Source organism: Cervus elaphus, chromosome 6 (assembly GCF_910594005.1).
Source record: "Cervus elaphus chromosome 6, mCerEla1.1, whole genome shotgun sequence".
Taxonomy (NCBI): domain Eukaryota; kingdom Metazoa; phylum Chordata; class Mammalia; order Artiodactyla; family Cervidae; genus Cervus; species Cervus elaphus.
Genome location: NC_057820.1, coordinates 20,691,787 through 20,705,800, shown reverse-complemented (window position 1 = coordinate 20,705,800; position 14,014 = coordinate 20,691,787). Strand labels below are relative to the sequence as shown.

The following is a 14,014-nucleotide window of genomic DNA, read 5'->3' as shown; positions in this document are numbered from 1 at the left end:
GGAGTGGGTTGCATGCCCTCCTCCAGGGGATCTTCCCAACCCAGGGACTGAACTCAGATCTCCTTCATTACAGGCAGATTCTTTACCATCTGAGCCACCAGGGAAGCCCAAGAATACTGGAGTGGGTAGCCTATTCCTTCTCCAGGGGATCTTCCCAACCCAGGAATTGAACTGGGTCCTCCTGCATTGCAGGCAGATTCTTTATCAGCTGACCTATCAGGAAAGCCCAGCCTATATCCTAGGTTTTATTATATACTATATATGATTTGAAAATATGTTTTCCATTCTGCGGGTTGTACAAACTTTCTTGATAACATCTTTTGATGCACATAATTATTGAGATTTTGATGAATTTTATCCAGTTTATCTATTTTATCAATTTATCTCTTTTTTATTTCTCTTATTTTTTTACTTGCACTTTGAGTGTCATATGTAAGAACCCACTGTCAAATCCAAAGCCATGAAGATTTTACTCCTATGTTTTCTTCTAAGAATTTTATGATTTTAGTGCTTATATTTAGGTCATTCATTCATTTTGAGTTAATCTTTGTATATGATGTGAAGTAGAGAGTCCTGTTTAACTCCTGTTTACTTCCTTTTTTTTTTTCTTCTTCCTAGGAACCCTTGAAAACAAGGAACTACATATTTTTAACCTGACTTCTCTAACTAAGTCAGAAAACATTTTATCTGCCACACTGTATTTCTATATCAGAGAGCTGATAAATATCAGCCTGAGTTGTCCTGTGTCCCAAGAATGCTCACATCATGCCCAGAGGAAACACATTCATATCGACCTCTCTGCATGGATCCTCAAATCCAGTGGAAACCAAAGTCAACTCCTGGGTCATCTTTCGGTAGATGGAGGGAAACCTCATCGAGACTTTGTGTCCTGGCTGTCGAAAGACATCACCCAACTTTTGAGGAAAGCCAAGGAAAACGACGAGTTTCTCATAGGATTTAACATTACTACCAAAGGACACCAGCTGCCAAAGAAGATGATACCCAGTCCTGAGCCTTATATCTTGGTGTATGCCAATGATGCTGCCATTTCTGAGCCGGAGAGTGTGGTGTCAAGCTTACAAGGACACCGGAATTTCCCCACTGGAGCTGTGCCCAAACTGGACGGCCACAGCAGGGCTGCCCTTTCTATTGAACGGAGGAGGAGGAAGCGCTCTGCGGGGGTCCTTCTGCCTCTGCAGAACAATGAGCTTCCTGGGGCAGAATATCAGTACAAGGAGGATGGGGTGTGGGAGGAGAGGAAGCCTTACAAGACTCTTCAGACTCAGCCCCCTGACAAGAGTAAGAACAAAAAGAAACAGAGGAAGGGACCTCAACAGAAGAGCCAGACGCTCCAGTTTGATGAACAGACCCTGAAGAAGGCAAGAAGAAAGCAATGGATTGAACCCCGGAATTGTGCCAGACGATACCTTAAAGTGGACTTCGCAGATATTGGCTGGAGCGAATGGATTATCTCCCCCAAGTCCTTCGATGCCTATTACTGCTCTGGAGCGTGCCAGTTCCCCATGCCAAAGGTAGCCATTGTTTTTGTGTCCTGTCCTTCCCATTTCCATAGTGTGGAAAGACCCAAATTGAATGTATGTTTTCATTTACAAAATCCATCTGGACCTTTATTTATTGCATTCTAAAGTGTAATAGGTAACATGGTTATGTTTGGTTGTTCTTTACTGGTTGTTAAAGTAATATGAAGTCAATATTGGTATGAAGAAGGATATGAGAAAACAATGTATGCGTAAAACATGTTTTTTGCACTGCTTCCAAACACAGTGCATATTCAGCTACATGATCACATGTGAATTTATGCCTGTCCACAACAAGGAAGCCCCCAGTGGTAGGAGGCTGACCTTTGAGGGGGTATTTAGGAAATGAGTGAATGTCATGAGAGCAAAAGGAAGGACTAATTGGATTGATGCCCTGATACAGAACATTTTGATAGTCTCTTGTGAGATGAATTGTCGTCATGGGGGTTAGGATCAGGGTTGGGCTAGGAAAACTTGTCTCATGAAATCCACCAGATGCTTATTTCATTTGCTTCCCTGATAAATATCAAAGTTGGAGTCAGAATAAGGCACAATGACTCTGTCGACTTCTAAGACTCATTTTAACTGCTTAGAGCTAATCCATGTCTCTTCTAAAATTGATAGGGACTGAATCTTTAACTTATCAGTACTCAGTATCCTGACAAATATATTCTCAGAAGCCTCCCCAACCCCACCTCCGTCTTGTACTGCAAGTCCAAGTGACTGTACTCTTTGAATTTAGAATTAATAAAACATATTGGTGCCCCCCTGGCCTTCAGCTAAGCTTATCGCTGCACTTCCCTTCTTAGCCCATAACAGTTTGAGTCTCTGTTATACAGTGAAAGGTGATCCTGGCAATAGAATTCAGAGGATAAATAGGAGTGTTTTTGTTTTGTTTTGTTTCTGTTTTTTGCAAAACTTGACATGGATCAACTTCTGCTATTGTATGTTAATGGAGAAAAACCCTTTTTCTCAAAAAGTTACCAACTTCTGTTTATAGGTCTTAAAAGGGGCATGTTCATGTTACAGGCCTGTGATCACTGGAATGCTAAAGGTAACACACACATATAGCAGAAGGTCGACTAAGCAATGCCAGATCAGCCTCAGGGCCAAGAACTTGATTGAAATCCCATTTTCCTTTTAGGATGTCTCAGAAGGATAAGCTTGCTACATTTTCTAGACCTTGTGGATTCCAGGTTTTGTCAACCCAAATACAAAGTAGGGATCGTAGACATTTACAATGATATAAACAGCCTTATCTTGTCTAAAGATTATAAAGGACATTTTATTGATCAATAGAAACTTGGTCAAACTGGGATAGCATTTAAAATACACAACAAAGATGCCAAATATAACAGGCAGTAATGAATCTTTATTCTACAGTGTGGCTCGCTTTGTGGCACGGAGAGGCAGAAATGGATTAAAACTATCTCTAAACCTGGGATGACTGATTTTAAGTAGGTCTCTGAGTCTTCCAAATAAGTCCTCTCTCTCTCCTAAACTGTGATTTTTTTTCTAGGTTGCCTGAGGAAGTTTTCTTCTTTCCTCTTGACTCCAGGTCTTAGGACCCAGAAAGCCATGATCACGTGGAGATATTCAGTCAGTTAGCTGACCTGGGTTGGTCTCCATAATTGCCCCAATTTGCCTCTCCCATCTGTTATGGTTCTGCTTGTTTTTCCTGTTCAAAAACCTTGCTGTTGCTCCCATAGATCTTCATCGTAGTCCTCAGTGATCTAAGGAATAACAATTAAAAAACATATGAGGGATAAGTTAAGAATGCTGCTGCTGCTGCTGCTAAGTCGCTTCAGTTGTGTCCGACTCTGTGCGACCCTATGGACAGCAGCCCACCAGGCTCCTCTGTCCATGGGATTTTCTAGGCAAGAATACTGGAGTGGGTTGTCATCGTCTTCTCCAAAGTTAAGAATAGAAGAGATAAATTTAAGGAGAGAAGTATGTTACTGTAACAGGATGACTAAAGGGTACCTGCTTGATCATAGCTGGGTTTCTGAACCTTAAGGTGCCTGCAAATTGCCTGGGGATCTTGTTCATCTATAGGTTCTGATCCAGCGGTTTCCGGGGCAGAGCCCAAGATTCGGAGTATTTAACAAGCCTCTAGATGTTACTGATACTGTTGGTTTCCAAACCGTCCTTTAAGTCGACAAATCCTTTTGGCTTAAAACTTGGCTCCACTTCCTACCCACTGTGCCTTTGAGGTGGGGAAGTTCCTCTAACTTTCTATATGTTAGTTTTCTCATCTTTGAAACAGGTACTAGGGTAAATAAAAATATCACAGTTTCTGCATTATAAAAATGATGGGAAAATGAGATTGTAGAGTACCTTGTGCTAAGTAGACACTCAATGAATTTTTGCCATTATTAATGGCAGTGGCTGAGACGGAGGAGAATAAAAAATCCAATGTAGGGAACTGGAAAAAAAAACACAGGAGTAGGGATCAAAAGAATAAAAATTGTGGGACTTCCCTGGTGATCCAGTGGTTAAGACTCTGTGCTTCCAATGCATGGGTTCAGTTCCTCCTCAGGGAACTAAGATCCCACTTGCTGTGCAGCGTGATCAAATAAGTAAAATGAAATAAAATTTTAAAAAAGAGTAAAAGGTGTAAGACAAGGATAAGTTTTGTAAATGTTTCTTATCCCTTTTTAAATGTCACAAGGCTTTAAATAGGATTCTCCCTTCAGCCCGATAGTTCATAAGCTCTTTGGTGGGTAATAGAATCAAGAGAGCATCCATTATAGCAACTGAACAACATGATGTTGTGCTTAATCGCTCGGTCCTGTCTGACTCTTCATGTGACCCCATGGACTGTAGCCCACCAGGCTGCTCTGTCCATGTGATTCGCCAGGCAAGAACACTGGAGTTGCCGTGCCCTCCTCCAGGGCATCTTCCCAACCCAGGGATCAAACCCAGGTCTCCCGCATTGCAGGCAGATTCTTTACCATCTGAGCCACTAGGGAAGCCCATGATAGTATTTGTCAAACCTTGGAATGGCATCCGAACTACAGGGAGATGTCATGTAATAGGGATAGGGTGGAGTCTTCTCTGCGAGTTGGAGATTTCCTTTTGCCAAGTTTCGAGTGGAAGTCTGGCTGTGACATGGACATCGCAGTCTTTCATCACCTTGTGTGGACCTGCTTAACTTTTGCCGCTTTCTACTGATCCCCTGTAAGCCTTCCAGGCTTTCTGTCTTTCAAGGGGTACAGTCACCAAAATGATGGGAAGCTTGAAGCGGTCTGAAGCTGTGACATCAGGGGTAATTAATCACTGTTGCTGTTATCAGCCCAGTGTCCAGCATGGTAACCAGAGTCAACTATTTAAACAAAAATATAGTTTTTGAACCACAGAGGAAAATAAGGCCTCTGACAAGATCAGTACAAATGCATGTGGAATAAGTGAGGCGCCAAAGACCTTTCAGATTGTAGATATACATTCTGCCCCAGAGAAAAGTTCTCCCAGGCCAGACTCCTCGGCTGGCCCTCCTTCCTTCTGGCCTCCCCAGTGAGAGCCTGCTCTCTAGAGCTGGGCTCTTCATCTGCAAAAGTTGACAACCTGTCTGTAATTCAGAACAGCTGTGTTCTGCCTTTCCCAAATTCCAGGCTTTGCCCTTTCCCTGATTCCAATTAGATAGTTTCTGGGCTATCACACCCATGTGGGTTGGACTGGGAGAGCATGGAGCAAAGCCCCATGGCCTGAGTCAGGAATGAAAGCTCAGAGCTGATGACATTCTCTCCCCTGCTAATGCACTTGTAATCGAATTCAACTCGAGGACATCACCCGCAGCTTGGCAGGTGAGGGCCTGAGCACGGCAGATTTCATTCACAGACACAGCAGCTTGGATTTTTCTGATTTCTAGCCCTTACAGCCAATCTGTTCCCCCAGGGAGAGACCCCTGGCACTCTGCCATGAGATGAAAAATACCCATATAGCTGTAGCCAAGTCTTAGGCCTTGGCCTCCCCTCACCACCAAAGCAGAGATGGAAAACAGAAATTTCAAATGAAAATGATTGAGCCATTGTTGCTGAAAAGAGGTCCAAGGGAACCAATCAAGGATTGGAGGAGTGAAGGTATTTTTGCATGGAGTGGTGCAAAGGTTGTGAATAGCAAAGACAAAGAATTATGGAGCAAAGAAGCTAAACACTTTGAACCAAGCAGACTCTCTAACCAAGAAATTCACGTGGAATAAGTTCAAAATGATGCAGCCTCAAATAATGTCCTTCGGTTTCCAATTCCAATTTCCGATCATGAAGATGAACTCTAAAAACCTTAAATCTTGATGTATTGAGTTACCTAAGCAAAAAGAAAAAAAAAGACCTAAATAGATACCAATGTCCTGTTTCACCCACATTAAAAAGTGAGACTGGGGAGGAAGAGGGCTAAAGAATCTGCCTGCTAATGCAAGAGACAGGAGTCGTAGGTTCAATCCCTCAGGTCAGGAGGATCCCCTGGAGGAGGAAATGGCAACCCACTCCAGTATTTTTGCCTGGAAAATCACATGGACAGAGGAGCCTGCTGGACTACAGTCCATGGGGTTGCAAAGAGTCGGACAGGACTGAGCAACTGAGCATGCACCGGGAAAAAAAAAATAATAACACAGGTTTGCATTTGTCATCACTAGGTTTCTTAAGCTGCTGTGAAGAGAGAGCCGAGAAACGTAATCGGAATGCAAAAACAAATGAAAATGATAGACTGGCAAATGTTCCACACTAGCAAATGATCATGTGGATCTTTTGTGCGTGGCTTAATTATTCCTGGTCATGGCAGCTGGATTTCACAGTGAGAAAGAAAGGGGACAACTCCCTAGAAAACTGAGAGGTTCCTGATAGAACACACCGCCGACAATCAAGGGCTTGCTGGATTCCTGTGAGCCCACCAGAAACCACTCATTTGTGAGTTAGAGCTTTTAAAAAGGACAGGAATTTTCCTAGGGAACACCCATGAATATTTTCCATATCTGTGCTGGGTCATTAGCTCAGAACCTTTTATTTTTGTTGATGGGAAATATTTCCACAGAAATAGGTGCAATGGAGGGTATGTTATTATTTATAAGTATTTCATCCATTTGGCAAGTATTTATTCAGTGCCTAGAGAGCCTGCTCTGCTCTAAGCACCGAGGACAAGCAGTGCACAGCAGGATTTATGGATCTAGTCCTCGTCTACTTAAATATATGAAAATTAAATTGTATAGGAGTCAGTAAAACATGAACAGTAACAAACTATTGTCAGAAAAATCTATGGCTTTTAAAAAATCCTTTGGGTGTTATCATATGCTGTTTGGATGACTGAATTTAAAAATAAATCAATGGAGAAAAATGGATGGCTGCAAAAGTTTTCTTAAGAAATCGCCTGATACCGATGAAATAGCAAACAGTGGCCATTGGTACAGTGGCCATAGTACAATTGCAGTTTGTCAATTACATGCATAGTGTTGATGCCACAGGACACAGGAAATGCAGAATAGAACAATAGAGACTTCTTATCCTTAAGGAGAGAAAATACCTTTCTTTGCAAAGTTAATTAATTGTAGGTTAACTACTCTTTTTAACATACACTTAAAGTCTCCAGGAAAAAAAGAGTAGATAAAGGAGCTGGCCATCATCAATACTAACTTTAAGGTAATTTGTGCCTGTGAGCAATCATGTTGAAGTTTAATGCCTAGATAATTTTTTTCACTAAAATTGAAAGATGAGATGAGACAAATCGGATTTGCCCTTTTCCTGCCCCCCCCCCCAAATCCTATTATTTTTTTAACAATGTGCCAACTTTCTACTTATTTGCTTCTCCTTTGGCTTATGTGTACGCTTAACCTTTCAATATGTTTCAGTTTCCCATACTGGGAGTTTTAGGTGTATAAAGTTAGAATACCAGTTCACTGGGGGCTGAGGTGCCTCTGAAACGTGACTCAAAATCTTGACATTAAAAAGCCAGCGTTTTGGCTTAAATCCTACTCCTGAATTGACATGTGATCTCTGGCAAGTTACCAAAGACCTGTTTCTAAATTCTTTCTAATGGATTTCATCTGCTTAAAAGAGACATCGGGGAGAACTGATGTTGAAAAGTGTGGCATTGATCAGGAAGAAGGTCTTACCACTCTGGCAATACCTAAACATTCTGGGCTTGGAAAAGCGACCGTCCTTCAATGCTGAGCCAAGCTGGATAGGGCTCTCTAAATAAAACCAAATGTCTCCCAGGTATGGTAATGGTCCCATTTGGCATTGCTTGGGAACAGATTTTGCTCAGGCTTCTTTGGTCAAACTTTTGACAGCCATAGATAACCTCAGGCACCCTGGTTTATTCCTAGAGGTTATGCCCCAGGTTTAGAAGACTAAAATGCTACAGCATTAATGTCTGTACCCATGGAACAACAGTGACCCCCAGTGGCCAACAGTGTGGCCCTCTTAATCAGCATCCATTCATCCAGGTGGTAACTATTAAATAAATCAACGCCTCTTGACACTGGGGACTTCCCAAGTGGTGCTAGTGGTAAAGAACCTGCATGCCAATGCAGGAGACATAAAGAGGGATGGGTTTGATCCCTGGGTGAGGAAGATCTTGCATGAAAAATCCCTTGGACAGAGGAGCCTGGCGAGCTATAGTCCATTGGGTCGCATAGAGCTGGACAAGACTGAAGTGACTTAGCACACACTTGACATGTTTGTGTTATTTTCGAAACAAAGTATAAATGTCACTATAGAAGTGGCAAAAATCTATGTTAAGTTGGTGCTTGTTAAGCATTCTTTGTGACTAGCTCAGGATCAAATTGTTTCTCTTGCAATCCTGTTATCAAAAACACCCTTCATTCAGTCACTCAGTCGTGTCCAACTCTTTGCGACCCCATGGACTGCAGCACACCAGGCCTCCCTGTCCATCACCAGTTCCTGGAGCCTGCTCAAACTCATGTCCTTTGAGTCTGTGATGCCATCCAACCATCTCATCCTCTGTCGTCCCCTTCTCCTCCAGCTTTCAATCTTTCCCAGCATTAGAGTCTTTTCCAGTGAGTCAGTTCTTCTCATCAGGTGGCCTAAGTATTGAAGCTTCAGCATCAGTCCTTCCGATGAATATTCAGGACTGATTTTCTTTAGGATTGACTGGTCTGAAAACACCCTAGGATGTACTAATCCCGTTTGAGGACTAAATCATTTTTAAATGATTCCTGCTTAGAAAACCAGATTCGAGTTCTCACTCTCCATGTCTGTATGACTTTATATGTGTCATTTAAGCTTTTTGAGTCTATTTCTCTATCTATAAAATGTAAGAAATGGTGGTCATGTGGTAAGGATTAGAAATACTACACAGAACATGCCTGGCACCTGAAAAAAAGTCGAAGTGTTAGTCACTCAGTCGTGTCTGACTCTTTGCGACCCCATGAACTGTAGCCTGCCAGGCTCCTTTGTCCATGAAATTCTCCAGGCAAGAATACTGGAGTGGTTTGCCATTCCCTTCTCCAGAGGGTTTTCCCCGACCTAGAGATCGAGCCCAGGTCTCTTGCATCACAGGCGAATACTTTACCAATCAGTGTGAGTAGACACTTAGTCAATGACAACCATTTTGGTGATGGTGACATTGGAGATTGGGCTGAATGTGTGATGATGCCAGGGCTTTATTAATTTGTTGAACCAAATCCATCATATATATATATATTTTTTTAGTGGGGGTTGGAGAGGGGAAAAGCCATTCTACCTAACCTGTTTTCTCCCTTTTCTTTCCTAGTCTTTGAAGCCATCAAATCATGCTACCATCCAGAGCATAGTGAGAGCTGTGGGGGTTGTTCCTGGAATTCCCGAGCCTTGCTGTGTGCCAGAAAAGATGTCCTCACTCAGTATCTTATTCTTTGATGAAAATAAGAATGTGGTACTAAAAGTATACCCAAACATGACAGTCGAGTCTTGTGCTTGCAGATAACCTGGTGAAGAACTCATCCGGATGCTTAACTCAATCATTAGTTTATTTTTATGGACTTTTTTTGCACTGCCAATGCATTTCATTTCAAAAGATTTTTCAGTAGTCAAAGGCGAATGGGCAAATAGACTGATGATTTCCACCAAGGAGAACTGGACTGTATTTGTTTCTGAATGTAACTCAAAGCAAGATTTTAGTAAATATGGACATCTTTTTCTTTAAAAAAAATAATTACACAAGAAAAACAATCACTCAAACTGTTTTTAGAACTGTTAGAGAACACACTGATTTATTTTTGTAACAGGTTTTGAAAATAGATTGGAAACAAACAAGAGCTTATCATTGATCTCTGCTCACAGAAACAGAATAATTTCATATTTTAAAGCAGGCTTCTTAGATTCCTGAGCAACTTAGCAAGTGCTAAATAATTCACTCAGCTTTGATGTTTATCTTAAATTTGTGGAGACTATTGTTTACCTGTGTTTTTCTTTACAGATCCTTGTGTGACTGGCTGAGTGGAGGATGTGTGCTGAGTGTCGGTGTGTATGGATGTGAACACATTCCCAGGGACGTGTGCCCTCTTTTGGAAGATTGGCTTAACGTGATTTTATAATGCAGTCTGCATGGGATTCTTGGTTTTTTTATTTTATGTTCTGACAAGCTTCGTTCACTTATGAGAAGTTTAGCAAAATGGATAGAGTGATCCAAGAGGGTATGCAAGAGTTACCACTTTCCTCAGCCATTTATTTGGAAATACTGATGTTTTCATTTCATGGCCTTCACAAGAAAGGCAACCAGCAACCCAATTTTCAAAAACCCAGATCTAATTATTTTTCTGTATCTCTCTTCCACAAGTGCTTTCATTTGTTCTTTTAAACTGAACTTAAACATGCAAGTAAGTGTTTAATTCTCTTGATATACCTTTGCTTCTTATAAAGTAATCAACAGATACCAAGGCTCACTGGATGGACTATTGGAGATTTAAGTGACCAATCTAATCACAATCATAAGTCCACATCCTTGTTCACCTATGTCCACGTCCAGACACTTTTTCACGTTGATCACGGCTTTTGGTTCAGACAGGGAATCTATTCTTTAGTAAAGCTTACTATAAATTATCCAGCAAGAAAGGGAGTTGAATCTATACACTTACTGGTTTTTTTTTTCCCTATTTCCATTTGTCATAAATATCTCCTCTCACACTTTTGCCCTCGAGAAATTATTTCAAAAATCTTTTCCTCGCTCTGTTTGTGTGTGTGACAGAAATGTTTTCAGACCATGGATTGTTGTTGACATTCTCTCTGTGGTGAATTCTTATCTAAGTTCAGTCTGACCTGATTAGAGTCAACTAAGCCATTTCAGAGGCTGTGAAGTTATCAGAAGACACAGAAGACATGGAGTTTTGTTCTGTCTCTGCCTATAGTTAGTTATCTGTGGTAGTTCGTAATTTCATGTTAACTGAGCATCTACTTTGTGAAAGACATACAAGTGTCTTCAGTGGTAAAAATAAAGAGGCAGACTAGTTAAGCTGGAAGGTCCTTCTGCCACCGAAAGTTTGGGTTTATAGTAGTTGTTACGTCACACATGTCTTCCTTGAATGGGTGGTAATGACAGAGCTAAAAACCTGCAAGTATGTCTGTTCGTAAACCAAAGGCAGAAGCATCCTGTTCTTCCGTGTATGCCAATATGACATTCCCTGTCATTTAAATAGTATTTCTGTCTTATTGGAAACCCATTAAAAAGAGTACCATGAAAAGACACTCTTTGACACTTTTGGAATGTGTGTTGACTCCATGAATGAGAAACACCTGTTCTAAATGATGAATGGAGTTCTGGTACCTGAGTTGCTATGGTTTCTTCTAGTTCATTTTTTGTTCTGGTAGCATACAGATTCAAAATGAGATAAGGGATGAAATTATTTTCTACTAAGTTTTATCAAAAATTTGAAACATAGTTATATAATAGAAGTGACCCCATGTGTGGCTGCTCTATCCTGGTCATGATCTTTCCATAAATATAGCTTTTATTTCATTGGTCTATTGGGTGAAATTCTTAATTTAGTTTTTTCTAGAGACGTATCTACCAAAATCTCTTAACAATTTCCAGTTTTCTTTCTCGAACTTCTTCTCTCCAGATGTCTGCCAGTTACCTTCAATTTAAATTTGAATTGAGGCTAACTTGTTATAAATTAAATTCTATAATGGCCAAAAAAAGTCTCTAAATAATAACTATTTCCAATTTTGAAGCAATTAATATGACAAAATTAGAACATAATGAAAGTCATTGGATTGACTCTTAGCAGTCAAAATAGCTTTTGACTAGTAGTTATTTTTCTGCAAGCTTGTAACCATTATTAATTATCTCCTGCATTGAAGCCATATTATGATATAAATGGGAAAAAGTTTAGTTCCCCCAAATAAAGGAAAATTACTTTTTAAGGGGTTGAAACAGAGTTTGAAGTAAATGAGTTAATATTTTAAGTAATAAAAATTTACATGAAATAGTTGGAAAATTGAGTGACTATGTCACAATTGGTTAGGTACTAAAGTCTGTATAATTACTATATAAACCTTTTATAAATCTCCTGATTTAAAATGACATTAATGAGAAGAGAAATTGTATTTATATTAATAATGCCATTTTCTAAACCATGCATCTTTCTTTTCCTCTCTCTTTATCTTGCAACCACCCTACCACCCCCATTCCTACATATTGAGACACACACACAGTTAGTTGAAAATAAAATTTTTTTTTCAATAACTGTTCTGTTGAATTCATATTCAGGGGCTGCTGATATAGTATTATCAAAGTATTTTGTTGTAACCTGTGTAAATAATATACCATTTACAGGATTTGGAGTTGTAGAATTTAAACTGGAAGATTGGACTCTCTAGATCTCAGGACTGTAATATTCCCAATCAATTCTGACACTCACCTAACTATATATTAACTGATGATCATTTATTCATTAAGCTAGGATTTTTTTTACCTTAACATTTCAGAAGGAAAAAACCTTTTTTCCCGTTTATTATTTTCATAGGCAAAATAATCATATGTGTATAATGCTATTATCAATCTGGCTTACAAAGATTTTTTTATATATAATTACATTATTCACTTTAGTCTTACTTTTCTCTGTGCTAACAAGTAAGTAATGTCTGGATATCGACTTAGTTGAATCAAGGTTGGGTCAAAAAATAGTTCTGCACACCTTATGTGTAAGATTAAATATGAGATTAAATAAGATATCTTGGATAAGTCTGACTTCTCTGTATATCTTTTTCCCTTGGGAATTGTATTTTAATGTAGTTATAGTGCTTACATGATCCCCTTTTCCCAAAAATCAAGCCTTCCCTTCAGCTTTCCACAATAGTTTCTGTAAATGTTCTAGTTGAGAACTGAATGCTTGTACAGTTGATGGCAATTTAAAAAATATATATTATATATGTATATGGAAAAACTTTAAAGATGCTTTTAATTTATTTAATGACTGTTGCCTTCCTATCTATAATGGTAATAATTTTCATATTTAGATGGTAAGAAAAAGTTCTTTTTACAACAGTTACTACAGGCAGAATGACAACTGGTTCTCTAGTACAGTTACTAAAGGAGCGTACTGCAGTGAAACTGTGAAGGACGCTTCACTACTGATGTATAAGCTTTGCGGGCTTTGTATCACTTTCCTCCAGTAATGGAGAGCTTTCCTCTATACAGTATGGAAATAAAATTGCTTAATTGAACACTTCCCCGTTCTCTTCTACTTATCATTGGGAAAGACGCCATTTTCACAACTTGAGAAAGTTGAAAAACTGCTGCATCTGAAAAGAGATAACAACACTTGGGCACAGAGTCGAACATTTTCAAAGAGTATCGTGAATGGAGCATCATAACCTATTAACAACATAACGTGAAACATAATTAACACTGTGAAGCAATATATACATATATATGCATATATATATATTATATCTGTATAATGTATATATATATTCACCCATAAGGGGAATATCAGAAATTCAGCTTGAATCGTTTCATATTTTTTTTCTCTCTCTTTCTCCCTCCCTCTCAGGCATTTCTTGTTTAACCACACACTCCACTTAGAGATACTTTGTGTGAATGCCCATATCACCGTTTTGAGAGTAACTTTATCTGTCATTGTTAACATGTCCATGTACACATTTTAGGATGATAGGCACCTATTTAACTCATCTGATCATTGAGATGTATTTCTCCATTTTTGTTTAGGCTGTACCTTTCTCTCTAAAAGAAAAATGACCTCAGGTTAAGAAGTAAAATATGCTTTCATATTATTCTCCCTCATTTAATGGATCTCTTCAGACTGTGTCTATTTAAAAACCATAGCATTTTCGAACTACCAGGCCCTTTAAAGATCATGTTGAACAAATTCTTTAACCTCTCTGTGCCTCACTTATCTCATCTATAAAAATGGGGCAATAAAGTCCTTGCCTCATAGGACTGTACAAGATTTAATGAGATATACACATAAATTTTGGGCTTCCCTGATATCTCAGTTGGTAGAATCTGCCTGCAATGCAGGAGATCCT

The 14,014-nt window shown here is 39.5% G+C and overlaps 1 protein-coding gene across 1 annotated transcript in view; it reads left to right on the top strand.

Moving 5' to 3' along the window:
• BMP3 (bone morphogenetic protein 3) overlaps window positions 1–13,194 on the top strand; it is a 31,137-nt gene extending 17,943 nt beyond the window's left edge. The window contains exons 2-3 of the mRNA XM_043906379.1: window positions 619–1,532; window positions 9,261–13,194. Of these exons, the coding sequence (XP_043762314.1) occupies window positions 619–1,532; window positions 9,261–9,452 (1,106 nt within the window). The 3' untranslated portion in view covers window positions 9,453–13,194. The remainder of the gene's footprint in view (window positions 1–618; window positions 1,533–9,260) is intronic.
• The last annotated feature ends 820 nt before the right edge of the window (window positions 13,195–14,014 follow it).